Source organism: Oxyura jamaicensis, chromosome 2 (genome assembly GCF_011077185.1).
Source record: "Oxyura jamaicensis isolate SHBP4307 breed ruddy duck chromosome 2, BPBGC_Ojam_1.0, whole genome shotgun sequence".
NCBI lineage: Eukaryota > Metazoa > Chordata > Aves > Anseriformes > Anatidae > Oxyura > Oxyura jamaicensis.
In genome coordinates, this window is record NC_048894.1 from 85447536 (window position 1) to 85468470 (window position 20935).

General features: G+C 44.0%; 1 protein-coding gene across 1 annotated transcript; it reads right to left on the bottom strand.

The window, feature by feature from the left end:
- Window positions 1–2203: 2203 nt before the first annotated feature.
- On the bottom strand, window positions 2204–18856 carry UBE2QL1 (ubiquitin conjugating enzyme E2 Q family like 1). Its single transcript, XM_035318058.1, has 3 exons — window positions 18268–18856; window positions 17606–18227; window positions 2204–3529 (listed from the first exon to the last, which is right to left on the bottom strand). Exons 1-3 carry the CDS (start codon window positions 18432–18434, stop codon window positions 3398–3400), a joined length of 921 nt encoding a protein of 306 aa, XP_035173949.1. The 5' UTR covers window positions 18435–18856; the 3' UTR covers window positions 2204–3397.
- Between the last annotated feature and the right edge of the window lie 2079 nt (window positions 18857–20935).

Genomic DNA, 20935 nt, shown 5'->3' on the forward strand with positions numbered 1-20935 from the left:
AGCTCTGTTCTCTGTGGAGAACCTTCGGTGTTTAGATATTCAGAGACAGCTTCCTTCCTTTACCATAAGCTTTCTTTATTCAATGTCAGCGTTGAGTAGTTTTTCCAGACTTATAGAAGCTTCTCCAAAAGGGCATATTCTAAAAGCCAGGAAGCAACTTCCTAATACAACTTAACACCTCCACAGATCCTACTTTCAAATTAATCATCTGTTCTGGGGGCAGCAAATGGAAAATAATATTCCTGAGTACATGGCTCTAATGAGAACTGGAGGACCCGTGTTGACTGCTGAGTCTACAAGAAGCCCTGTGAAGTTTTTGGACTGAATAAAGATGGAATATTGACATTTACTGCAAGCAGAAGAAATCCTCCCCTTTCCCTTCTCCCCCTCACCCTCCCGCTTTGATATTGTGGACCTCTGAGAAAGACTGGCCAAACTATTTTGGTCTCTTAGGTCTTGCTCCCTTCCTTTCTCTCATACACCTCTCCTCTCCTGATGCTCTCACTGACTTTTTTAGGCTCATGAGGTATAAGCTACTGATACAGCTAGACAATAACAATGTACTAATTTCTCTTAAAATAGATCAACCCTCTTTCTAAATCTCTTAATTAACTATGTTCTCACCAATCTCCCTTCCTCCCTGGTCAGAAGCATAATGCTTCTAACGCTTCCCGCTGTCCCCTTTTTTACTGCACTCCCCTCTAGCACAGGCTGCTGCTGCTATAAGCTGTCTCTTCAATAAGAGCATTTTTATTTTTGGTGTGGCAGGAACTTCATCCCGACCTAGTTCATGCAGTGTACTTTTGCTTCTTTTTTTCCTTGGACTATTTGTTGCTGTAGCTTATCACATGTGCTCTGCTCCCCTTCTGCTACAGCTTCAAAGCACTCCAGATTTTTTTGATTTGCCTCTCCTACAGCTCCAAGACTCTGAGTGATACAGAGAACCTCCTACAGCCAGAAAGCAACTGTGATTTTTAGCAATGATGTTTGCTATAACTATTTAAAGCACACTTAAGAAGATACATAATAAGTAGGTTTGAGGAAAGTGGTAGCAATCCACCCACTACCTTCCTTTTAGCTAACCCTTTAATTAAATATTAAAGATATGGTTCTCAGGAAGATTTAAAATAACCCACTGACAGGAAAAAAAAAGAGACAGGTTGAAAAACGGCAGAGAAAGAAATATTCCCTCTCCCCCCACCCCAGGATTTACCACACCTTCACATTGCTTTTAACAGCATTTTACTGTGCTGACGAGGGAAGAGCTTTTCAGAAGGGAAATAACAAACCCTATGCTTTCCAGCGCTGTATGTCCCTCTACATGTTTTCAGGAACTCCCCCTAGGGATTGCAAATTATTTGATGCCAAACTAAACATAACAGTTTTCTCTTTCCTAACAGATAGCAAAAAGTGTTCATAAAAAGGAGCAACTACATGATTTGAAATGCTGTCCCTCTCTCAAAGGATACATTCTGCTGCTGGATGCACAGAAGTGACAGCCTGAGAGGGAAAGTATATAGACACTGAATTGCAGCATTGTCTCAGAGTACACAACAGGGTGGGATAAATCACAGCAAGACCTGTGCGCATGTATCGTAAAAAGCATTTCCAGTTATAACTGAGATAAGGCACGCCAGGAGGGTATCAGAAATGGTCTCAGGCGAAAGAAGAGGCAGATGAAGGAGATGAGGGAAAAGCGTGAGAAACCAGCTATGTTCACAAGACTGAGTGGCTCTGACCTGAATAGCCGTTTCGCTGCAAGCCGAATGTTTTTCTCTTCATCTAGCTGACAAACAGCTACATGGGCAAAGCAGATAAACTGAGCAGTGTTTGCACCACTGCTGCGTGAAAATCTGCTCTGCTACTTCTTCATTTGTGCTCCGGTTCCTTCGTTCTTCGTTACTCTTTGGTCTTCTCTGTTGTGTGTTGCTGTAAATCAAACTCTAAGCCCCCGACCTGTCTGCACAGTCCACACATCTAGAAACTGGTCAACCACTTTGATGTAGTCTTGCGTTAGAGATATAATGGAAAGTGTTTTCAAGCTCACACTTTTTCCCCCACCAAATTAGGATCTTACAAATGGTACTGTCCTGCTTGCAATTAACATACTGCCACAACAGATATATGTATTGGATTTCACAGTAGGAAATCTATTTCTTTGAATACAAAAGTTGGCCAAAATGATGGAATCCTTGAGGCAACGAAAACGATACTGGTGATTTTATTCAGCATGTGTCCAATACGATTTTCCATTTGGAATCCACATTTTTTAATGCTTTCCTTATACCATTCTAAACATTACCTTCAGCTTTTATGGAGTCCCTTAGAAACTTTTTCCATTTGTTTACCAGAAAACTTAAATCTTAATGATTAAATAATAGGACATTTATATACATCAGTGGGTTTTCTCAGATACTGGGCTCTAAGTACATACAATGTCTACTGAGTAGAAAGAAAAAAGAAAAATCCAGTCATGCAAATCATCTTACAAACCATGTTTCATTTGCTTTGAAAATGTTTTACTCTGTTACTGGCATATCATTTCAAAATTAAGCAGATAATTTTTAAGGTTGCTTTGTCCATTTCCACTTGTTTGTTTTGCCGTTTTGAAGAACTGAGGGGCCACATGCGACCGCAGAAGGTACTGACAGGGTAATAATGCTTCTGCTACCACCAACCACTTCAAGCCCTGGCATGGATGTGTTAAAAAAACCACCTAACCTTCAGCTAACTGCACTGGTTTATTTCTGAACAGCACATCACAATATCAGCATAGATAGCACATTGTAACCGGTTGGGTGATTCCACTTAATAATTTGTCAACACTAGGACCTTTCATCATTTTAATTCCGGTTTCATTTATGAATTAAAGGTCATATATTGAGCACAAATGAGGTCTAAATTTAGTCACAGCAGACCACAGTTCCACATAAAGACAAATCTTCAAGTTATGTTGACCTGCTAGGAGACAAAGATAAACAGCACAGCAAACATGTACCTGCAATGCACTGCTTCCCTATTAAATATTAACTGTTTCATTTACATTTAAATGAACTGAGCAGTAATGGATAGACTTTCCAATACTGCTGTTTGGTGCTGCTGTCATGGAAAGAAGCTGAAGACAATGTGGGCTGTATGGGGGCAAATGATGCAATCTCAACATCCGCTCAAGTGACTTCAATGACGACCATTCTCCAGTCTTGAAACATAATCCTAAACAGCATCTTTTTTTTCCTCTCCCTCTGTAAACACATCTGTTCATAAATAACTTAGATGTCTCCTTGACATTCATGGTATGTAACTGAAGCTGAAGTAGAAAAGGATGGGCGGTGTACAGCACTGAGGAGATGTCACAGTACTTTTGTTCAGCATTTTTGTCAAGTGCAGGTTGCTAACATCAGCCATCAGAGACGGGCGGAGTGACCCACCCATACTTTTCATGGGTCTTCACCAAACTCTTAAATGTTGCTTCAGCTTCCTTTCGACTGAACGACTTTTTTGATTTGCCAGCTTTTCTGCAGATACGGCCCTGCACCAAACAAAAAAGAAAACATTAAGCATGTGAATATACGCAGCTGGAAACCGCAGCTTAAGTTTTCAACACCTCCACCCACCGGGTATTCGCTTGCAGATACCAGAAAGCACTGTTCCCAAACTGAGGCGGACAAAGATGATCTTAGAGATGATTAAAAATGGTAATGGAGTAAAGGGGGGGGAGGGGGGGAAAGACAGTAATCTGCTGTCTGCTTCTTCGCGATGAACCCCTGTGCTGGCAGGTTGCCCTGCATGCAGCAGCACCCTGCTGCTGCCATGGGGCTCGCTGCTCTTCTCATACCCACTCAGACAAACGCAGGGTGCTCAGCCTGCAGTGCTCTGCCTGCAAACCCCCACGCAGCCCCATGAGGTCAGAGGGGCAGCCCTAAGCAGGCAGGGAGCCTTTGCAAGGTGGGGCCCCGTGGCCCTTCCCAGCCACAGGAGAGGAAGGGGCTGCCCTGGTGCTAAAGGAGAATGGCACTACAAAATACGCCCTTCCCACCAAGCACGCTTCATTTTTCTTCCTCTCCTCTCAACTGTCAGAAATGAATAGCCCTGGCACATCCTAAAAGCACCTCAAAACATGCTTGCTTCCAACCTACATATGAAAAATCTACCTTGTTTACTACCCCCTTGTGACAAGCTGGCTCGACAATACATGAAAAGATACGCATCTACACATACTGCACCTCTATTACTTTGCCATTAAATATTACCTCCAAACGAACATCAGTATAAAATTTCAAATCCTCGTTTGGCAACACAGACATTTAGTCAGTTATTAATAGCCCACCTTAGTTTGCACATTGGTCCACGTCAATTACCAAGTAACAGAAGACACAAGAAAGAAATACAGCTGCAGATTTATTCCATTCTGCAGCGCTAATACTCTTTACAGTATTTCTGCCTATTAGGTTTGTCACAAAACAGACATTTAATAAAATCACGAGTGCAATAATTTTTGTAACTTTTTGACAGACTGCACTTTGTTGTATTAAGTGGTACTTCATGAGCAGACACCACAGTACCATGTTACAATTATTAAGAAACAAGTTAGCACCTTCTGATTTTTTGCACTCTTTTGCTCAAAAGGATGCATCGGGTCACATTTTTTGCTTCCTATATTTTGCTGCCAATTTGGAATTCAAAATGAAAATTGTCATTCTTAATTACACGCAACAATTAATCCTGAGAAAATTATTACCAATGTGGAGAAAAAAAAAATAAAAAAGGGGAAAACAACAAACTCTGTCTTCAGAGCAACAAAGTTATTTTTACACAGTAAAATGAGTAAGATTCCCCTGCAGTGTGGACAAATCATTTCATTGTAGAAAGCTGTCACAATATTGCACAGATATGCTTTTCTGTTCAGCACCACTATTATTGTAACAAAACTAGACATGGGACATAAAAAAGCTGTTTTTTATTCCTGTTTTAAAAAGTCCCTTTTCTGTGTGGTTTGACTTCTCTTTCAGGGAATTTAAGATTAAGAGCGGCCTTTAATTCCACGCTCCATTTATTCGAGCTGCCCTTGGTTTTCTCAAAAATAGCTATTTTACCTTTGGACGCTCTTTCTCCCTTTTCTTCCTATTCCCCACTTATAAACTGTGAGCATATTCAGCATAATTTCTCTTTAAATATTCTTGTACCAGACTGAACAGTAAGACAACTTCGCTATCCCCACACTAATCTGGCAATTAGTATTTCACAAACAAGGATGGTCTGAAAGATACTCATTTAACCCTGAAAAGAAGTTTTCTTAGAAAGAGATCCTTTTTAATTTTGACAAAAGGAATAATTAAATAAAACTAGGTAACATTTTAAAAATCTCCTGTGTGCTACTTCTAATGCTGCTCGTCCCTGGAAAATTGCTGTTCCTGTTGGGTGCTGCACACACACCGCGTCCCCACTGAATAATTAAATTCTATATCCTGCAATAGTATTCTTGTTATTACAAAGCATGTTTTCTATTTTCTTCCTCATCCATGCTTCTGTTGGAAGCATACTTAGAGAAATATAGGAAAAGATAAAGCAAAGTGCAACAGAAGATGAAATCAGCACAGGAAATTACATCCTCAAAATCTCACCAATGAAATACTTTTGAATGTAAATATAAATATAAATCTGCTCTAGCATTTAATTTATGGATGAGGTCCATTTGCCATCTCTTGTCTTACATAGAAGATTTTTTGGCTTTTATACCTTTCTGAATTGTCTGCATAACACCTAGCATAGGATGATGATCTATGTCTTCCTCAGTTTTAGCAAAATATTAATACTTATCTGTACCTAGATATAGGATCCTTGCACTCAGAACAGCCACCACTCATATTCAGTGTCAACTACTTGCTGCTTTGAAATAAGGAAAGTAAGAATTCTTTGGTGTTAGAATTACACAGTGAATATCATGCCACCTAAAATGTTACTGGAGTTACAACAGATGAAATGAGCATTGCTCCATGAATTTATTCTCATACTTATTAATAATGTAACAGGTACCATACGCAGGTTGTATGCAAACTGTGCCATCAAAGACCACCTAATTCTACTAGATGCAGTCTACTTATTTCTGTGTATTTATACAGAAATTGTAAGTGGTATTGCTAGCACTGTCTCTTATTAACCAATACCCTGCCAGGTGTTTATAATTTGGATAAAATTTAACCTTGTGGATTGAAAATCTCAGTTTCTGGTGCCTCAAATAAATCTGAGGTAAAAAGAAGGATGGGTGAAATTTCAGTCAAAACAATTCAGATGATTTCATGTCAGCTCTATAGTGGTATCAACTGTGCTAACGAATTACAGCTTTTTGCCATTCATACAAAACTCTTCCCAAGTTTAACTAAAAACGGCATTTTGTGTATGGCTATAAAATAGTGTCAAACAAACATTTTAATGGGCACTGCTACCAGCTATGACTAGAGTTTGTTTTCAGACTGCTACTAAAACATATAGTCATTTTAACTCTGGTCTGGAGACTACGAGCTGCTGTATATTGTAAATATGAAAAATATGGTAAATACAGTATGCAAATACAGTACTGGCCATAGGTCAATTGCACACAACTGCATTTTGACTAGTTTCCAAACCATTCATGTCACTACTGTTGTGGCAAGACACACAGAGCATTCGCATGCCAATGTTTTGATGTGTCCAACACCAAATCAAGAAAAGACATCAAACCGGTATCTGAAGAAGATGAGCACATTCCACAAAAGATTTAAAACAACAGAGAAAACCCCAGAAATCCTTTCATAAATATATTAATTTTGACTTTAGCTCTGAGTAGTCGCACCAGGAGCTTATTTAAATGCTTGCAATACTTTCAGACATTCATAGGGAGCTTTTCATAAAGGGATAACTGAAAACCTAATTAAAATAAAGAATTGAAGAGAACATTTCAGATTTTACCATCTGCTGTAACTGCATGTGCTTACCAAGATATAATTTTAACAAGCTAGAAACATATGAAAGGTGGAAGTAATGACACAGCATCCAACTGGTTTACACAGCCATGCTGAAATGCGGGAGGACGTGCTGCACTGAGCCTCCTTATAACTTCTGCTCCTACGGTGCCTAGTTTTGAATGTCACCCGTCTACACTTTGCCCAAGCTCACCAATTTTGTGACTCAACAGCTGGTAAGGATCCAGTCTGTACGCTGGTAACTGCCAGGTGCTGCAGGCCACCTTCGCAGGACCCTGGCCATACTGAAGGACTGCTCCCTCCCTCCATATTCAGCAGAAGACCTGAGGTAGGCCTCACATACGGCTCACCAATCAAATTTACAGACCATCATGGGCAAATCTTGGAGCTTTTCTACATCTCAGTGATGCCACCATGGTAGCCTCCACATTTTTCAGAGATTCATCGTATGCAGCCCTCAGCCCCTATATAACTGAGGTTATTCTGTAGCACCCCTGTGCTACACATCCCTGAGGTGCCACAGCAGACCCTTCAGGCACATCCAGACTTCTTTTTTTTTTTTTTTTCTGGCCTGGTTAACAAGAAGTTTATTCATCACAAGCAGTACACACCTAATAGAATCAGAAGCAGACAGGCCTTCATATTGTTAACACCAGTCTTATCACACACACCTCAGCCCCGAATTCCCTTCATTAATCCTGGATATGCAAATAACTCATGACTGGTCTTCCAAGGTGAAACCATACCTGCCTTCTGCACATGGGGCTAAACGTGGTCTCTGTGTTCAAGTCAGCACAAGGGTGCATGGGGAAAATTTCATTTTCTCCCTTTACCTCTTGAAGGGCTGTGCCATGCCACAGCTTTCCATGCCCAGAAAGAGCAGGCTGTAGTGACCTACTTCCACGTAAATGCTGAGAGACAGAAAATGAGCAAAGGTTTAGACAAGTACTCAAAAGGCTGTAGGAAGTCACTGTGCCTCACAGTGCATCTGTGGTGATCCCTTCGAGGACAGGAATGATGTGCTCGCATCCCAGGTCTGTTGTCTCGTCGTCCACAGACAATGCAAAAACACAGATTTTTTGGAGAGCTGGAGCACAGTGTGAGGCTCTGGCAGGTAAAATGTTCCACTGATGTGCCTGTGACTAATGGCCTTGGGCCTCAACTGTGCAAAGCCACATATTGTGCAAACACAGTCAAATATTTTCAGATAAGTAACAGAAGAATACAACGCTTAGGTCCCGGATCAGTCCTATTGTAGAATATTTAAGCAAGTTCTCAGAGCAAAACATTTCCACTGGCTTTAGAGAAGCGTTCAAAAGCAAAAAAAAGAAAAAAAAAAAAAGCTAAAGTGAGCTACTGTCACATTCTCAGTGCCATGAGTACAATGTGCCATAACATCACTGTTAAGAGTGTAATATACACACTTATATGGGTTTATATATATATGTATATATATATACAGAAAGGTTTAAGTTTTTTCTTCATATACTGATGAGGCACAGTTAATTGTGTCTCAGAAACTGCATACAATTTATACTGCACGGTAGATAAGTATTACCTATAGCTAAAAAAAGCAGTACTGAAAATGATGCAGATAAATATTGTTAATGTCGCAGCATAAGTGAATTAAAAATGTGATGTTTTCCCTCAAATGTGTAATTTCTGAAGCAGTATCTCCTTGTCTTTTTTAACCTCTGTTTTATGAATAGTCCATACAAAGAAGTGGAAACTCAGCAAGTTCCAGCTTTAAAACATGCTATAAACTTCTCCTTTTGGGAATGTGCCTGTTCTTTGACAAGGAAAAAGAAACTGTGTTCCAGCGGAGTAATTATTAACACTCACTTGTCTGGTGCAAGTAGCTTTTAATCAATGTGAGAACACCTACAGCCCTAACCCCTGTTGGGCTGCTACAGAGCACTCTGCCACTCCTCCCTCCCTGTCTTTCCCTGAAACCAGCACAGTCAGCAGCCCAGCTTCAGTACAGCTGAGGGTTAAAAAACTTTGTTTGTGCATCTTAAGGATGGGTCAAACTGCTTTAGCAACAGAACAAGAAAACCTTGACAGCCAACCACATCTGTGGAACATGCCTCCAGCCACGAAGTCACAACGTGAGTAAAATCAGGCTAATGGTGGGCTTCCATTAAGAGAAAGCCCTACCATCACATGGTACCTGCTAAACTAGATGGAGAAGGGTCATTTTCTATGTCAGTTTTCTGCTGAGCTCTCAGAGTACCTCTCTGTGCTATCAGGTACCAGCACAGTTATTGACTGTCTGGTCCAAGCGACAGGGCTGGATCCATGACAGCCCCTCCTTGCATTAGCCCACAGCTCCTCCACATCATAAACCTGAAGTTACCCAAGTTGAACGCTGCCACGGCTGCAAAGCAAAGCAACTCAAAACAGAGCAAGGCAAAGCAAAGCAAAGCACCTTTATGACAGGTGCTATGGACAAGGGAACCACAGCCCAGACAGCAGTGTCTATCTCCACATTTCCCAAAGTTTCACCACAACAAAAAAATAAAAATAAAAATAAAATTTAAAAAGTAAAAATCTGACTACCTCTGGGAACATTTAACTGATATAAGACCAAGTTCGGCAGGCTTAGTGCCACAAGCTGGTGTGCTTTTTCTTCTGCTATTTATGCAAACGTGTCTATCTCTTGACTGTGATATGTTTCGTACTGATGCACATGGACATCTTAATCATAGAGCTCCCATTTCTTTAAGCGCTTGCTTTAAGCATGTATCCTCATATCACCTTTGAAAGAAAGATTATCTGTACTTCACAAGCAGGAAAGAAGACTATAGAGAAGATATGCACCCAAAGTCAGCATGGCTGCACCCAAAGTCAGCAGCAAAACCTGGATGCTAGGTTTGGATCACTACTCCTCCTCTTAAGTGCTCTAATTAGGAATTGAAATTATTAACCTTTTTTTTTTTTTTTTTTTTTTTTTTCCCGCGTAACTGTGGGGAAAACGCTTCATTCCTCAGTATATTTTATAGAAATACTTAATTTTGTCAAAATAACAGAAACTTTGTCATTTATAGAAATGTATAGAAAATTTGACCAAATTAATTAACATCAATTTCCTCTTCTTTGTGATGCTTTCGTATTTTTTTATGAGCACACACTCAAAAAATGAGCTCTAAATTTCTTACTGCAACTGTCATCTTGTTACCATTTATAACACAAACCTAGAAACAGGAGAAACATCTAGTCATTCTACAGCTCATAAAACCTAACTATGAGAAACATCTGAGCTCCAGGCCATTTCATAATGCAGGCTTACTCTTCCTTCCTCAGGTTTATTTTCACTCATCTTTGCATACAGATTTGGGATTGTTACTGATTTGTAACTCTACCAAGGAGTCACTGCAGAAGCCCTGGGGCTTCCAAAGAGCCGTGCAGAAGAGAGTGAAATCAATGAGGATCCTCAATTTTAACAACACTCACAAAACCAGATAGCAGATAAAAATAAAAAATAAAAAATACATTTTCCAAGGGCTGACTGCATGTGCAGGAGGAAGGCATGTGGCACACATCTGGCACACAAGCATGCCTGATGCACTGCTCCTCAGTTTGGCTTTTAACTGGAATAGGGCAAATTAGACTGGCTCCTTGATCCTATTTCAGGACAGGAACCACATGGGTACCTTAAGTATGGTGCCCGCTTACCTGCTTTGTGCACACCAATATGCAGTGCAAATTTATGTTCATCAAAACAAGCACCTTTCTCCCTAACTTAGGCTTTCATGCACCGTCCCATGCAGCTTGTCCTGTAACCCCCCAAACCTATTCAATTACCACCATTTTCGGCCAGAGTTAAAGACTGCCGTGAGGAGCGTTCAGCACCCTCTAGAAACGAGTCTGTAGCATATGGCCGAACCAGGTGTCAGGGTAGCCCCGGGCCTCACACTTCTCAATAGTACGACGGTACTCAACAGAAACCCGGCATTCAATTTACAAGTCAGACGACTGGAGCCTGCGCACGTTAAATTTAACATGTATTTTGAGCCGTTCAGACAGCATAATCACCACAGCCTCTGAAGTTCTCCCTGTTTAACTGCGGAGTAATTGCACCTGGCAATCCTTCCATCCTCACATCCCCCCTGGTGCCTAATGTCAGCATTACCTTTTTTGACAATTGCAGAAGATAATTTGTAAACTGGAAACTGAATGTGAAGGGCTGAATGTGTCAGGGAAAGAGATATTCAGTCTCTCATCAGCCCAAAGCAGCTTAGATGGGAAAAAAAAAGAAATGCTGCTACTATTAAGTCACTTAACTGATGTTCCACTTTGTGGCAACAGATGCCCGCCCAGGGGACATGCCTTGGATCATGCCTGACAATAAGACTCCCACTGTATGAGGACCAGAACTGTTGTGGAGTTACAGATCTTTGATCTGGAGGTCTCCAGTCACGCATGGAAATCACTGGGCACTCTGTAGATGCTAGGAAATCTGCATATTTTCAAGCCTAGCCTGTATAATGAAGAGTAAATCTTCCTCACAACAGAAAGTAGGTTGCTTTGGTTAATCCTCCATGAGAACACCATGTCACCCCTCAGGGACTAGGCTTTCAGCATTTTAAAAAAAAACATGATTCTTACACAAAGATTTGACAAAACGCACAAATGCTACAGTTCACTCTATTTGAATACTTTCACTAAAGTAAATGAGGACTTCTTCTACAGCTTAAGGAAGAATTTTGCTCTTTTGAGCAAATTCAATTTTGTTATGATCCAAAGCGGCAATTCTTTTAAGTTCTGATTTAGGAGATCAGCCAAGTATTGCACAGAAGAATTAGTCCCACTTGCCATAAAAGCATGTTTTAAGATAAGTGGTCTGTTTCAATTCAGTGATGTTACTTATTTGTTGACTATGTTAACATTAAGGATGATAGCTGCGTGTATTTTAAAAGCTCTAAATTTTTTCCTTTCTACACTTTCAAGGGGTAAAATGGAGATTATGTTCCTTCTGCTTTTTAAAAGAATTAAAGCAACCTCCTACTTCAACGAGTCGGAATCCCTGTGTCTTCATTTCTCTCAGTAGAATATATTTGCATAATAATACAGTCTATAGTCAGAACTGCAATATATCAGAGTACACATGAACAATGTTTTTTCCAGCCCATTCATCATTCACAGCACCTCAACATGGCAAATATGTATGTTCCTGCTTAGACTGCAGCTTGAAAATCTACATTTCTCAATTGCAATAAAAGAGAAATCTTAGACGGCCAATATATTTGATTTTTCTCTGTACTAAACAATATCCTTTGTTACCTCTTAAGCCCAACATTTATATCTTTTTATGGGGAACAAACCCTACAAAATATTCTTTGTCTCCTCTGTAATATTTGTATATGAGTCAATGTGTTTTTAGTCATGGACCGAAGGCAACATTTCTTCCCTTGATAATAACTGGCATCATTTGCTCAGGCAACAAATGGAAAGCTAAAAGCAAGCCAGGTTTAATTTTTAAGGCCCTAATATGGAAGCCTTATGGCCCTAAACAATTTAGAGGCCATTGAGTTCTCTATACCTTTCTGCAGCATTTGAGATTAGCTGATTTATTCATGGCTACAGTCCTCAAACTGAGTGTCTGGAGTAGAAAAGCTCATGGATTTGCAGTTAATTTCTGCTATACATATCTGAAAGACCTGCAGCCTGCTGACCTCCCAGACACCATGCAAGGTCCCATCTGCTATCTGCTCACTCATACTTTTGTTTGAAAGGATGAAGAGGGACTAATTTAGTCTATGCTTAACAGCTATGTTCTGTATATCTTTTTCATAAAATAAGCCCGTTTCTCCTGTTTCAATCTGCTAGAAGTCAGCTGCGATACCAGTATTTTTAAAATGGAAATGCAGATCGAGCTGATTTTCATACAAAGCACATCTCTCTTGGAGCAAACTGAGAGGCTTACACTGAGGTACTTCTAACGTTACAATGCAACTGATGACAGCGCTATGCACAAATAAATAACTTTTATTTGATTTCACTAAATTTTGCTATAGGAATTAAATCTTAATCACAAAATATGTTTTGACTTTGATTTAAATCATTATATATGTAGAATCCCACACCAGAAAGTGTACTCAACGACTAGGGGTTCCCCATTCCTACTTTAGTACATCCTGACAAAACCTGTATGCTTTTTCTGTTCACAGGAAGGATGAGGGCATATTTTCCTCAACACAAAGAACTTTTTCCATAAGATAATCTGCAGAGTTGTCAGTCACCTGACAGCTACCGCTGTCTGGTAGTCCTGTCCTCAGTCTCCATGGAGAGAGTGAGGAACTCATAAAAAGGAGGACAAGGCAGCTACTGATCAGTTGCTAGCCTAGGCCCAAAGTCCTCAAGGCATCATATAGATCTGTGTTAGTTGTTCTCAAAAAAAAAGTGAGCAATTCATGATATACTATTTCGACAGCATACTTAGATGTATGTTCTGTTAAGCTTCTACTAAACCAATGTCCAATTCTCTCTCTCTAGAGAGAAACAACGTGGATTTATCTCATTTTTCCAACTGCCTTCTAACATCACCCACGCTGCGGTATCTTTTTCTTCCAAATACAAAGTGCGAATGTTTGGTTTAGTGTATTAAAGGACTGAAAATCCTCTTCCCCTTCAGAACAAAATCTGTTTTTCATTTGGGACCATATCATCTGTCTCCAAATGCGGGGCTGTTCCCTCAGAGACTGATGCAGGCCTCAGCCACGTGCATCACAACCCACCTCCCTCTTCTTCACCGCTCTCATATGACTGGCGCTGCTCCCACGGCCTTCACCCAGCCATTGATGTTGTTGGTGTGATCATGGCAACAGTAGTGTTATCAGGAAACCGATGCTTTTTTAAGCCCCCCTCTGAAATACCAAACTGGTAATAAGCAGCTTTAAAGCACACTGCTGCGGGGCATTACGCAGAGTGGGCACATCCCATAGCTCATGTGAGCAGGTAGACACGGGCGGTGCTGAACAGCTGCCTCCAGAACAGCAAGCATCTGACGTTCAAATTATTTCCTCAGCATCGCCCCAGGTGAGCATTTCCTTGGGTTAAATCCCAGCTCGGCAGTGGCCGATGGCCACCTCGCCGTGGGCGGAAACCAGCCGAGCTTCTGGCCATGACGGTGGAGGCCAGCGAGCAGCACAACATCACCCCCTCAAAACCAAGGCTGAAGTTGAGATAAGGGCAACACCAAGTTTGTAAAATAAGATTCTGGATTCCAGACAGATAAACAATCTTAGGCCTTTGATGTACTGAGAATTCCCCTCAAGATACTGACTAGGGCTGTGTGAATAATTGACTTTTTCAGCTGAATAGCTGAAGCAACCAACCAAACAAACCCCAACTTGTTTGTTAATTAACATTTTTTTTCTCTCTTTAAAGCTGAAGAAAAAGCTTAGTTTGGGGTTGCTGAATTGTTTCATTCAAACAGAAATTGTTTCTCTTTCATCTAAACTATTTTTTCAAGACAAAAGCTATCTAAAAATGCAATACAAAGTTTCTGATAGGAAACAAGGGCATGGATAGAAACACAAAATATTTGCTGGGCCAATGGACCTCTGTATCCCACCATGTAGGACACAGCTCAAGCAAGGCCACCTAAGGTGTATGGCTCCTGCTTAGGGAACCTGGAGAAACATCTATCCTACTTTAAAATCCAGCCCCTGGGAGACATGCCTGAGTCAAAATTCCTGCTCGGCTCTGGGAACTGGGACCTAATGCTTCAAGTACAATGCTGAAAAGTAGGGAAGTGCCAGCTATTAACTTCTTTGTTGTGCACTTAAGTCTTCCTACAGTCCTGAATCAGATGTTTCACTAGAGAAGTATCGGAATGAATTCTCTCAATTTTTCTGTTGCTCTGCTAAAAGGTCTGTGAAATCTATTGAAAAATCTGAATTTGCCAAGAATTCTTGATTGCCCCAAAGTATACTTACAGTGTTAGCCTCATTAGCTTTTTGATCACTTTGTCAAAAAAAAGAAAAAAAAAGGTTACATAGGCTACATAGGTCAACAAAATAATATCCCAAGAAGTGCTGCAGTTTTCTCCAAGGAACTAAAACCCAGCACAGATCAGCAACTTAGTAGTTAGCAATGAAAAACAGCACTGATAAGAAACAGTGAATGAAATCAACCACCTTAGTTTTATCATTCAAACTGTCAAAAGGATAAATGTAAGCTGCTGGAAAGTTCAGTCCTGCCTACTCACATCTGCGTTTGTATTACAGACACGTACTCTTGGATGTGTCACAGGCTCAAGTATTTACGATGATTTCATGCTAAATCACCGCCCTATGACTGGGTGACATTTCTCTTGAAGGTCCCCATTCCCCCATGCTCCCGGTGGGACCCACGCTGCAGAGCCGCCTCTGAGGACAGTTTCCCTGAACTGTAGCGTGAGCTGGGCTGCACCCTCCCTCAGTTACCATTAATTTTTAATTCAGAAATTAAACAACTACCCCAATTTAAGCCATTGCCATTTGTTCAGGAACAGTCACTGCAGCCAGTGAGGCTACCCACAGCATGACAAAAGTTATCCAAAACCAGCTCTGCAGCTCAGGAAAATGCAATACCCCCACTTCTGACATTTTTTTCAGCTGTACTTTCATTAAAAAAAAAAAAATACAGCCCAGAGCATATTACCTTTAAAATACAAAATGAAATGGGGATCCAGGAGTGCCTGCTGTATTTTGAGCCGTATTATGCAATTGAATCAAGATTACATAACCAGAGTGTGATTACAGAAATGTGGCTCCCATTACACAGAGCCTGGCTACGATTACAGAGTGGCAGCCCATCACAGATTACACATCTGTAACGAGAAATTAAATTTATTGTTAATATTACCTATTAACGTTTCAGTTTAGAATGCACGCACGCAGACTTTGAAGCGCACATTATAGCTACTTAGCTACTATGTTACTAGCAGCAATTTGTTTTAGACTTTTATTTTATCCTGCAAGCATTCTCTTTTTTATAATTAACATCTTAAACTTCAGGAGGAATGTTATTGAAACTCTTGTTTATTACATGTGCCTACTAATGGTGCACTCATAAATATCCTGTGTTATCAGAAACTACTATACCTTGTGGAAAAACTCTTAAGGGGATTAGGCAAAAAAATACAGATTAAAAAGCTATATATTTGTTACTTATCTAATAATTTAGTGGTTTTCTTTACTGAGTCATTTTATGATCTCAGTAAACCTTAACCTAAGCCTTCAACAAAACAGACAGAATTTAGTATTGTCCTTCTAAATCCTTGTTTAAAATAATGAGAAACATAATCACTATAATAAGATGGGTTACCACATTGCTTGACATGTTAAAAGTAGCTACAGAACTTCAGTATACCTATGGCTCAATGTAAATTAAGGCTTTTTTTTCTGGTAGGTTTTTTATATCCCAAGGTGACCTAGGGAACTTGACCTATTCCTCTTCAAATGAAACGCAGAGGAAAATACTATCTGATTAAAAAAAAAAAAAAAAAAAAAAGGTGGTAGGCCCAAATGAAACAAGGGAGAATGAAAACACACTTACAAATGAGTCCATTACATAACCAAAATTTCTGTGTTAAGGTAAACTGAGTCTTTTACTCCTGTTCATGCAAGCAGTTCCACAGAAGCAAAGAGGAGTAACCTTTTCAAACAAATGAATAACATGTTATTATTTACTCCTTCCCATCCTCACCGAGATATGAATTTAAGAAGTTACTCGGCATCATTCAGTGACAGACGAGGAGCTGTGCATGCCCACTGGGCTCAAGGGCATTCATGAAGTGAGCAGCAAAAAAACCACCCCGCCACAGCCATGTGTACACTGCCCACTACAATGACCACGACGAAGGACGGGTTAGGAATTTAGCCAGCAGTATTTACCTACTTATTAAAAACGTCTTTATGAAATACTTCTAAGGATATTCTGCAGGAGAGAAAGAAAATACAAATAAAACATGTTGATTCAGCTGGGAAGCAGGCAAGATCCTCTGCCGGGGAAACCAGGAACCTCCTCCAGAGGGGAGAGGAGCTGGCTGGATCCGTCCAGCTGCTGTCGCTGCAGAGGCACCCCGAATTAGGTGGTCCTTCTGGGCAGGGGCATTTTAGGCTGGCACAACTCCGCCACAGCAGCTCCAGGTGTGACCTCTGGGGCCACTGCAGAGGACAGCACCGGACAAAGATCTGGGGGCAGCAGCTCCGGCGTTGTGCTCTGCGCCAGCGGCTGGACTTCACCGAGGAGGCCAGCAAGCGTGGAAGCCATGAAGCATGGAGTGGCCATGAAGCATGGCAAGTATGGCCAACCAGCTGGAGAAGGGCAGGAGGTGGAGGACTCCAATCCTGAGCCCCTATTGCTTTGGGACCCTGTGTCTTGTCTCGGTGCCACATGCCACCAGGCCAAGCAGAGGGGCATGATGACTGCCTCTGCTCCTCGCCCCTCCGTGCTGCCCTGCACCTCTGCTATGCTGAGAAGGGCCCCGGGAGCGAAAGATGCTCCCCTTCCTGCCCACCAGCGACACGGGTTCCTCGAGGGGAACCTCTCGCCTGGTCCTGGCCAAGGTTGGACCCACCACCCTTTGGGGTCGCCATCCTCAGGGCTGCGCAGACACCCGCGCCCCACACGCGCGGTGGGACCCGCGTCCCCCCTACCTGCCCCTTGACCAGGCTGGCCGCGAACTGCCTCATGACGGCCTCCACCGTGTAGGCGCTGGACCAGCCGCGGGGGGTGAGCAGCTCCATGCAGATGGCTCCGCCGTCGAGGACGTAGCCGTTCTCCAGGCGCGGGCTCAGCACCCTCATGAAGGGCGGCGAGAAGGGGAAGTTGTCGGGGAAGGTGAGGTTGAGCAGGATGTACTCCGTGTTGGTCTCCTTCATGTCCTGCCACAGCACCGAGTCCTTGTCCACCTGGTGCAGCTTCACGTTCCAGTCGAAGAGGCTCTCGTCCACCAGCTCCACCGAGATGAAGCGGTCGCTCAGCCGGGCGATGTCCTGCAGCTCCTTCATCAGACGACGGCTCCGCACCTGCGTGCAGTGCTGCTGCCGGCCCGCGGGTGCCAGCGGGCCGGGCCCCGACGGCGGCGCCACCGGCCCGGAGCCGGCCCCGGAGCCGGAGGAGCCGGAGCCCGAGCCGGAGCCGTGCCGGCCGCCCCCGTGCTGCTGCTGCTGCTGCTGGGCCGCCTCCTTGCCGGCCGCGGGCTCCCTGGCCGCCTCCCGGGGCTTCTCCCTGCCGCTCGCCTTCTTGTCCTTGCGGCCCCCGGGGCTGCTCTCGCTGCTGCTGCTGCTGCTGCCGCCGGCGGGGGGGGGGGCCCTGCGGCTGGGGCTTGTTGCTGCTGTTCTTCTGGCCGCCCCGGCCCCGCAGCGAGGAGCCCTGCTGCCCGCTGCTGCCGCGGTGGTGGTGGTGGTGGTGGTGGTGCTTGGGGTCCTCCGTGTCCCGGCTGTGCAGCCGAATCAGACCGATTTTCCGCAGCAGAGTGGCCATGTTGTGCGCGGCTCCCTTCTCCCTCCTCCCTCTTAATATTTTAATTTTTTTTTCCTCGCCGAGGGAGGAGGCTCTTTATCCTCGAGGAGCCCCCGCCGGGCTGCCGGTGGCCGCGGGGAGGAGGAGGAAGGGGGGGAGCACGGCGAGCCCCCGGTGCTGCAGGGGCGGCGGGCAGCGAGGCGCCGGCGCTGCCGCTGGGGTGGGGGGGTGGGGGGGGGGACGTGCGGCCGCCGCTCCAACGCCGCCCTCCCCTCGCTACGCCGGGGGCATCACCACGGCAAAACGGGAGGAAAAAAAAATATAAAAAAATATATAAAGAAATTAAATATATATGTATGAAATAGAGAAGCGCCACGCAGAGCCCCCCGGCGCAGGGCGGGCTCTCCCCGTGCCGCAGATGGCTCCCTCGGCACCTCCCGGCTCGCCCCCACCCCCGGCGCCCCCCTTCCCCCGGGGGCCGGTCCCCGCCGCACCCCCTCCCGGCGCCTCCCCCCGGGCCGGGGAGGGCGGGGGCTCCGCGCCCCCCGCCCCTTTGTTCCGTGACCCCCCCCTCCCCCGGCACCCGCCGCCTGCCGGTGCCGCAGCCCCCCGTACACGCGTGGTGCTGCCGTGGTGGCTGCGTGTGCCCGGTGCACGTCTAACGTGGGTGTGCAGGGGCTGCGTGGAAGCCTGAGTGCGCCCACGCGTGTTCCTGTGCACCCGCCTGTTGTTGTGCGGCTGTGTTGCTTACCCCCACGCGTGTAAGGCACGTAAGGACTGCGTGTTTTTATATATACACACACCCATGCGCTGCGTGTATATTGCATATCTTAACCCTACCTGTAGCACCCAGTGCGTGGCCGTGGGTATAAGTGCCTACGTACGTGTGCACTGCTGTGCGTACGTCTCTCTGCGTTTTTCGTGTGCTGGCAGTGCACAGACCTCATCCCTCCGGTACCTGCTCCTTCCACAGCACGTCCATGCATCCTCCTGGGGCTGCCTGCAGCACGGGGGGGGGAAAAACCTGGTCCCCCAGGTCTGTCCCCACAGCCCTCAGAGACTGGAAAATAATAAAAAATGCAGTGAATGCTTTGGATTAGGGAGAAGGCAAGGCCCTAAGTAGGATTTTATCTATCACGCAGAGTATATGAAGCAATGGGCAGTGAGTGCATGGAGCAGCACTTTATTCTACAATATTTTTTCCAAGCAAACTGGCTCCCTTCCCTAGAACTGCCCTCAAACCCCATCCTCAATGGTTCTGAAGAATTGCCTGTGCTGGAAAAGGACTGCTGCACTTCTTGAAAGATACTGCAGGACACATGGTGTTTTCATCAAAAACTGGGAAACCAACTTGCTTCCAAAAATTGCTGGGGTCAGTTCACTTTTCAGCTTATTTTCCCTTCCTTCTTGCTGTTACTCAGACCCCTTGCTTTTACCAGCGTGTCCACGTTCACCAGGTGACCACTCACCAGCAACTGTAACAGCAAACAAGATGAAAAACATCCAGTCTCCCCGCCGGGCTCTACAGATGGACCCAAATGATAGATTTGCCTGATAAACCGTAGCTTAAAAATAATAATAAAATCTTGTTGTTTTTAAAATCAAGATCCTAGAACCATATTTGTTTTTCAAATATGGCATTATTAAGGGCTCAAAGTCTTCTTATTAAAAACCTTCTTTCTGTGAGGCTGCTCACAATTTCATTTATTTTCTCAGTTTGTGCAATCCACACAGAGCAGGAGAATAAGTATTTATTAATTTCAAAGTTTACCTAATAATGTAGCAGGAAGACTCGCTCTGTGACATAGGTGTTTGAAGAGATCACAGCAAATGTAATCTAAATTACAGGCCACGTGCCACCAAGACGGATGGGGAGGATGCACAACATGACTCTGTGGCCCTGGCAGGGCCACCGCTGTTGGCTGCACCATGACACCGTGGGGCTTGCAGGGTGGTGGCACTGCTCTGCAGCTCCTTTGGGAGGGCAGGGGGTGGGGAAGCTGGAGGTGGAGGCCCCCTCTATTGCTCCCAGAAGACCCTCTAGAGGTGGGTTAGGAGACACGGTGGAGCTGGCCTCCATGTGCTACCCGGTGCACTTCTCATTAATTAGTCTGTTTTGAATGGAAAGAAGATGAAGAGCTGTAAACGATGCCCCAGGAAGCACTGTGCTATGCTGCCGTCTTTTTTTTTTTGCTCCTGCCCTCCGTGCTGTTGACCTGCTCAGTCCAAAAGCCTGTTAGAGTGGTAACCCTTGGGATGGCTTCAGTCCTTGCCTGTGGAGGTACCTGGGGTCTGTTGCAGGTGCTGTTTGCTAAATTTCCCCATCTGGGTAGATATTCATGTGAAATACGGGGTGTTTCCTGGGAGGCGAGGTCCCAGAGAAGCTGGAGGTGGGTAGGCTGACTTGGCTGGTAATGTCCTGTCCACCTCACCTTGCTCTCCTACCTTCCTTTCTCTACAGCACACCCTGCCTGCATGACTGAGGAACTGCTGGGTTAGATGATAACGAAGTGTGTGCAAGC

Excerpts from the sequence above, each read along its gene's own strand:
- UBE2QL1 (XM_035318058.1), bottom strand. The coding sequence starts at position 18,434 with ATGGCCACTCTGCTGCGGAAAATCGGTCTGATTCGGCTGCACAGCCGG. Across the intron at positions 18,228-18,267 it reads AGCAGCAACAAGCCCCAGCC|CAGCGAGAGCAGCCCCGGGG; the intron begins GCAGGGCCCCCC and ends CAGCAGCAGCAG. Across the intron at positions 3,530-17,605 it reads CCAGCCTGGTCAAGGGGCAG|GGCCGTATCTGCAGAAAAGC; the intron begins GTAGGGGGGACG and ends TGTTTGGTGCAG.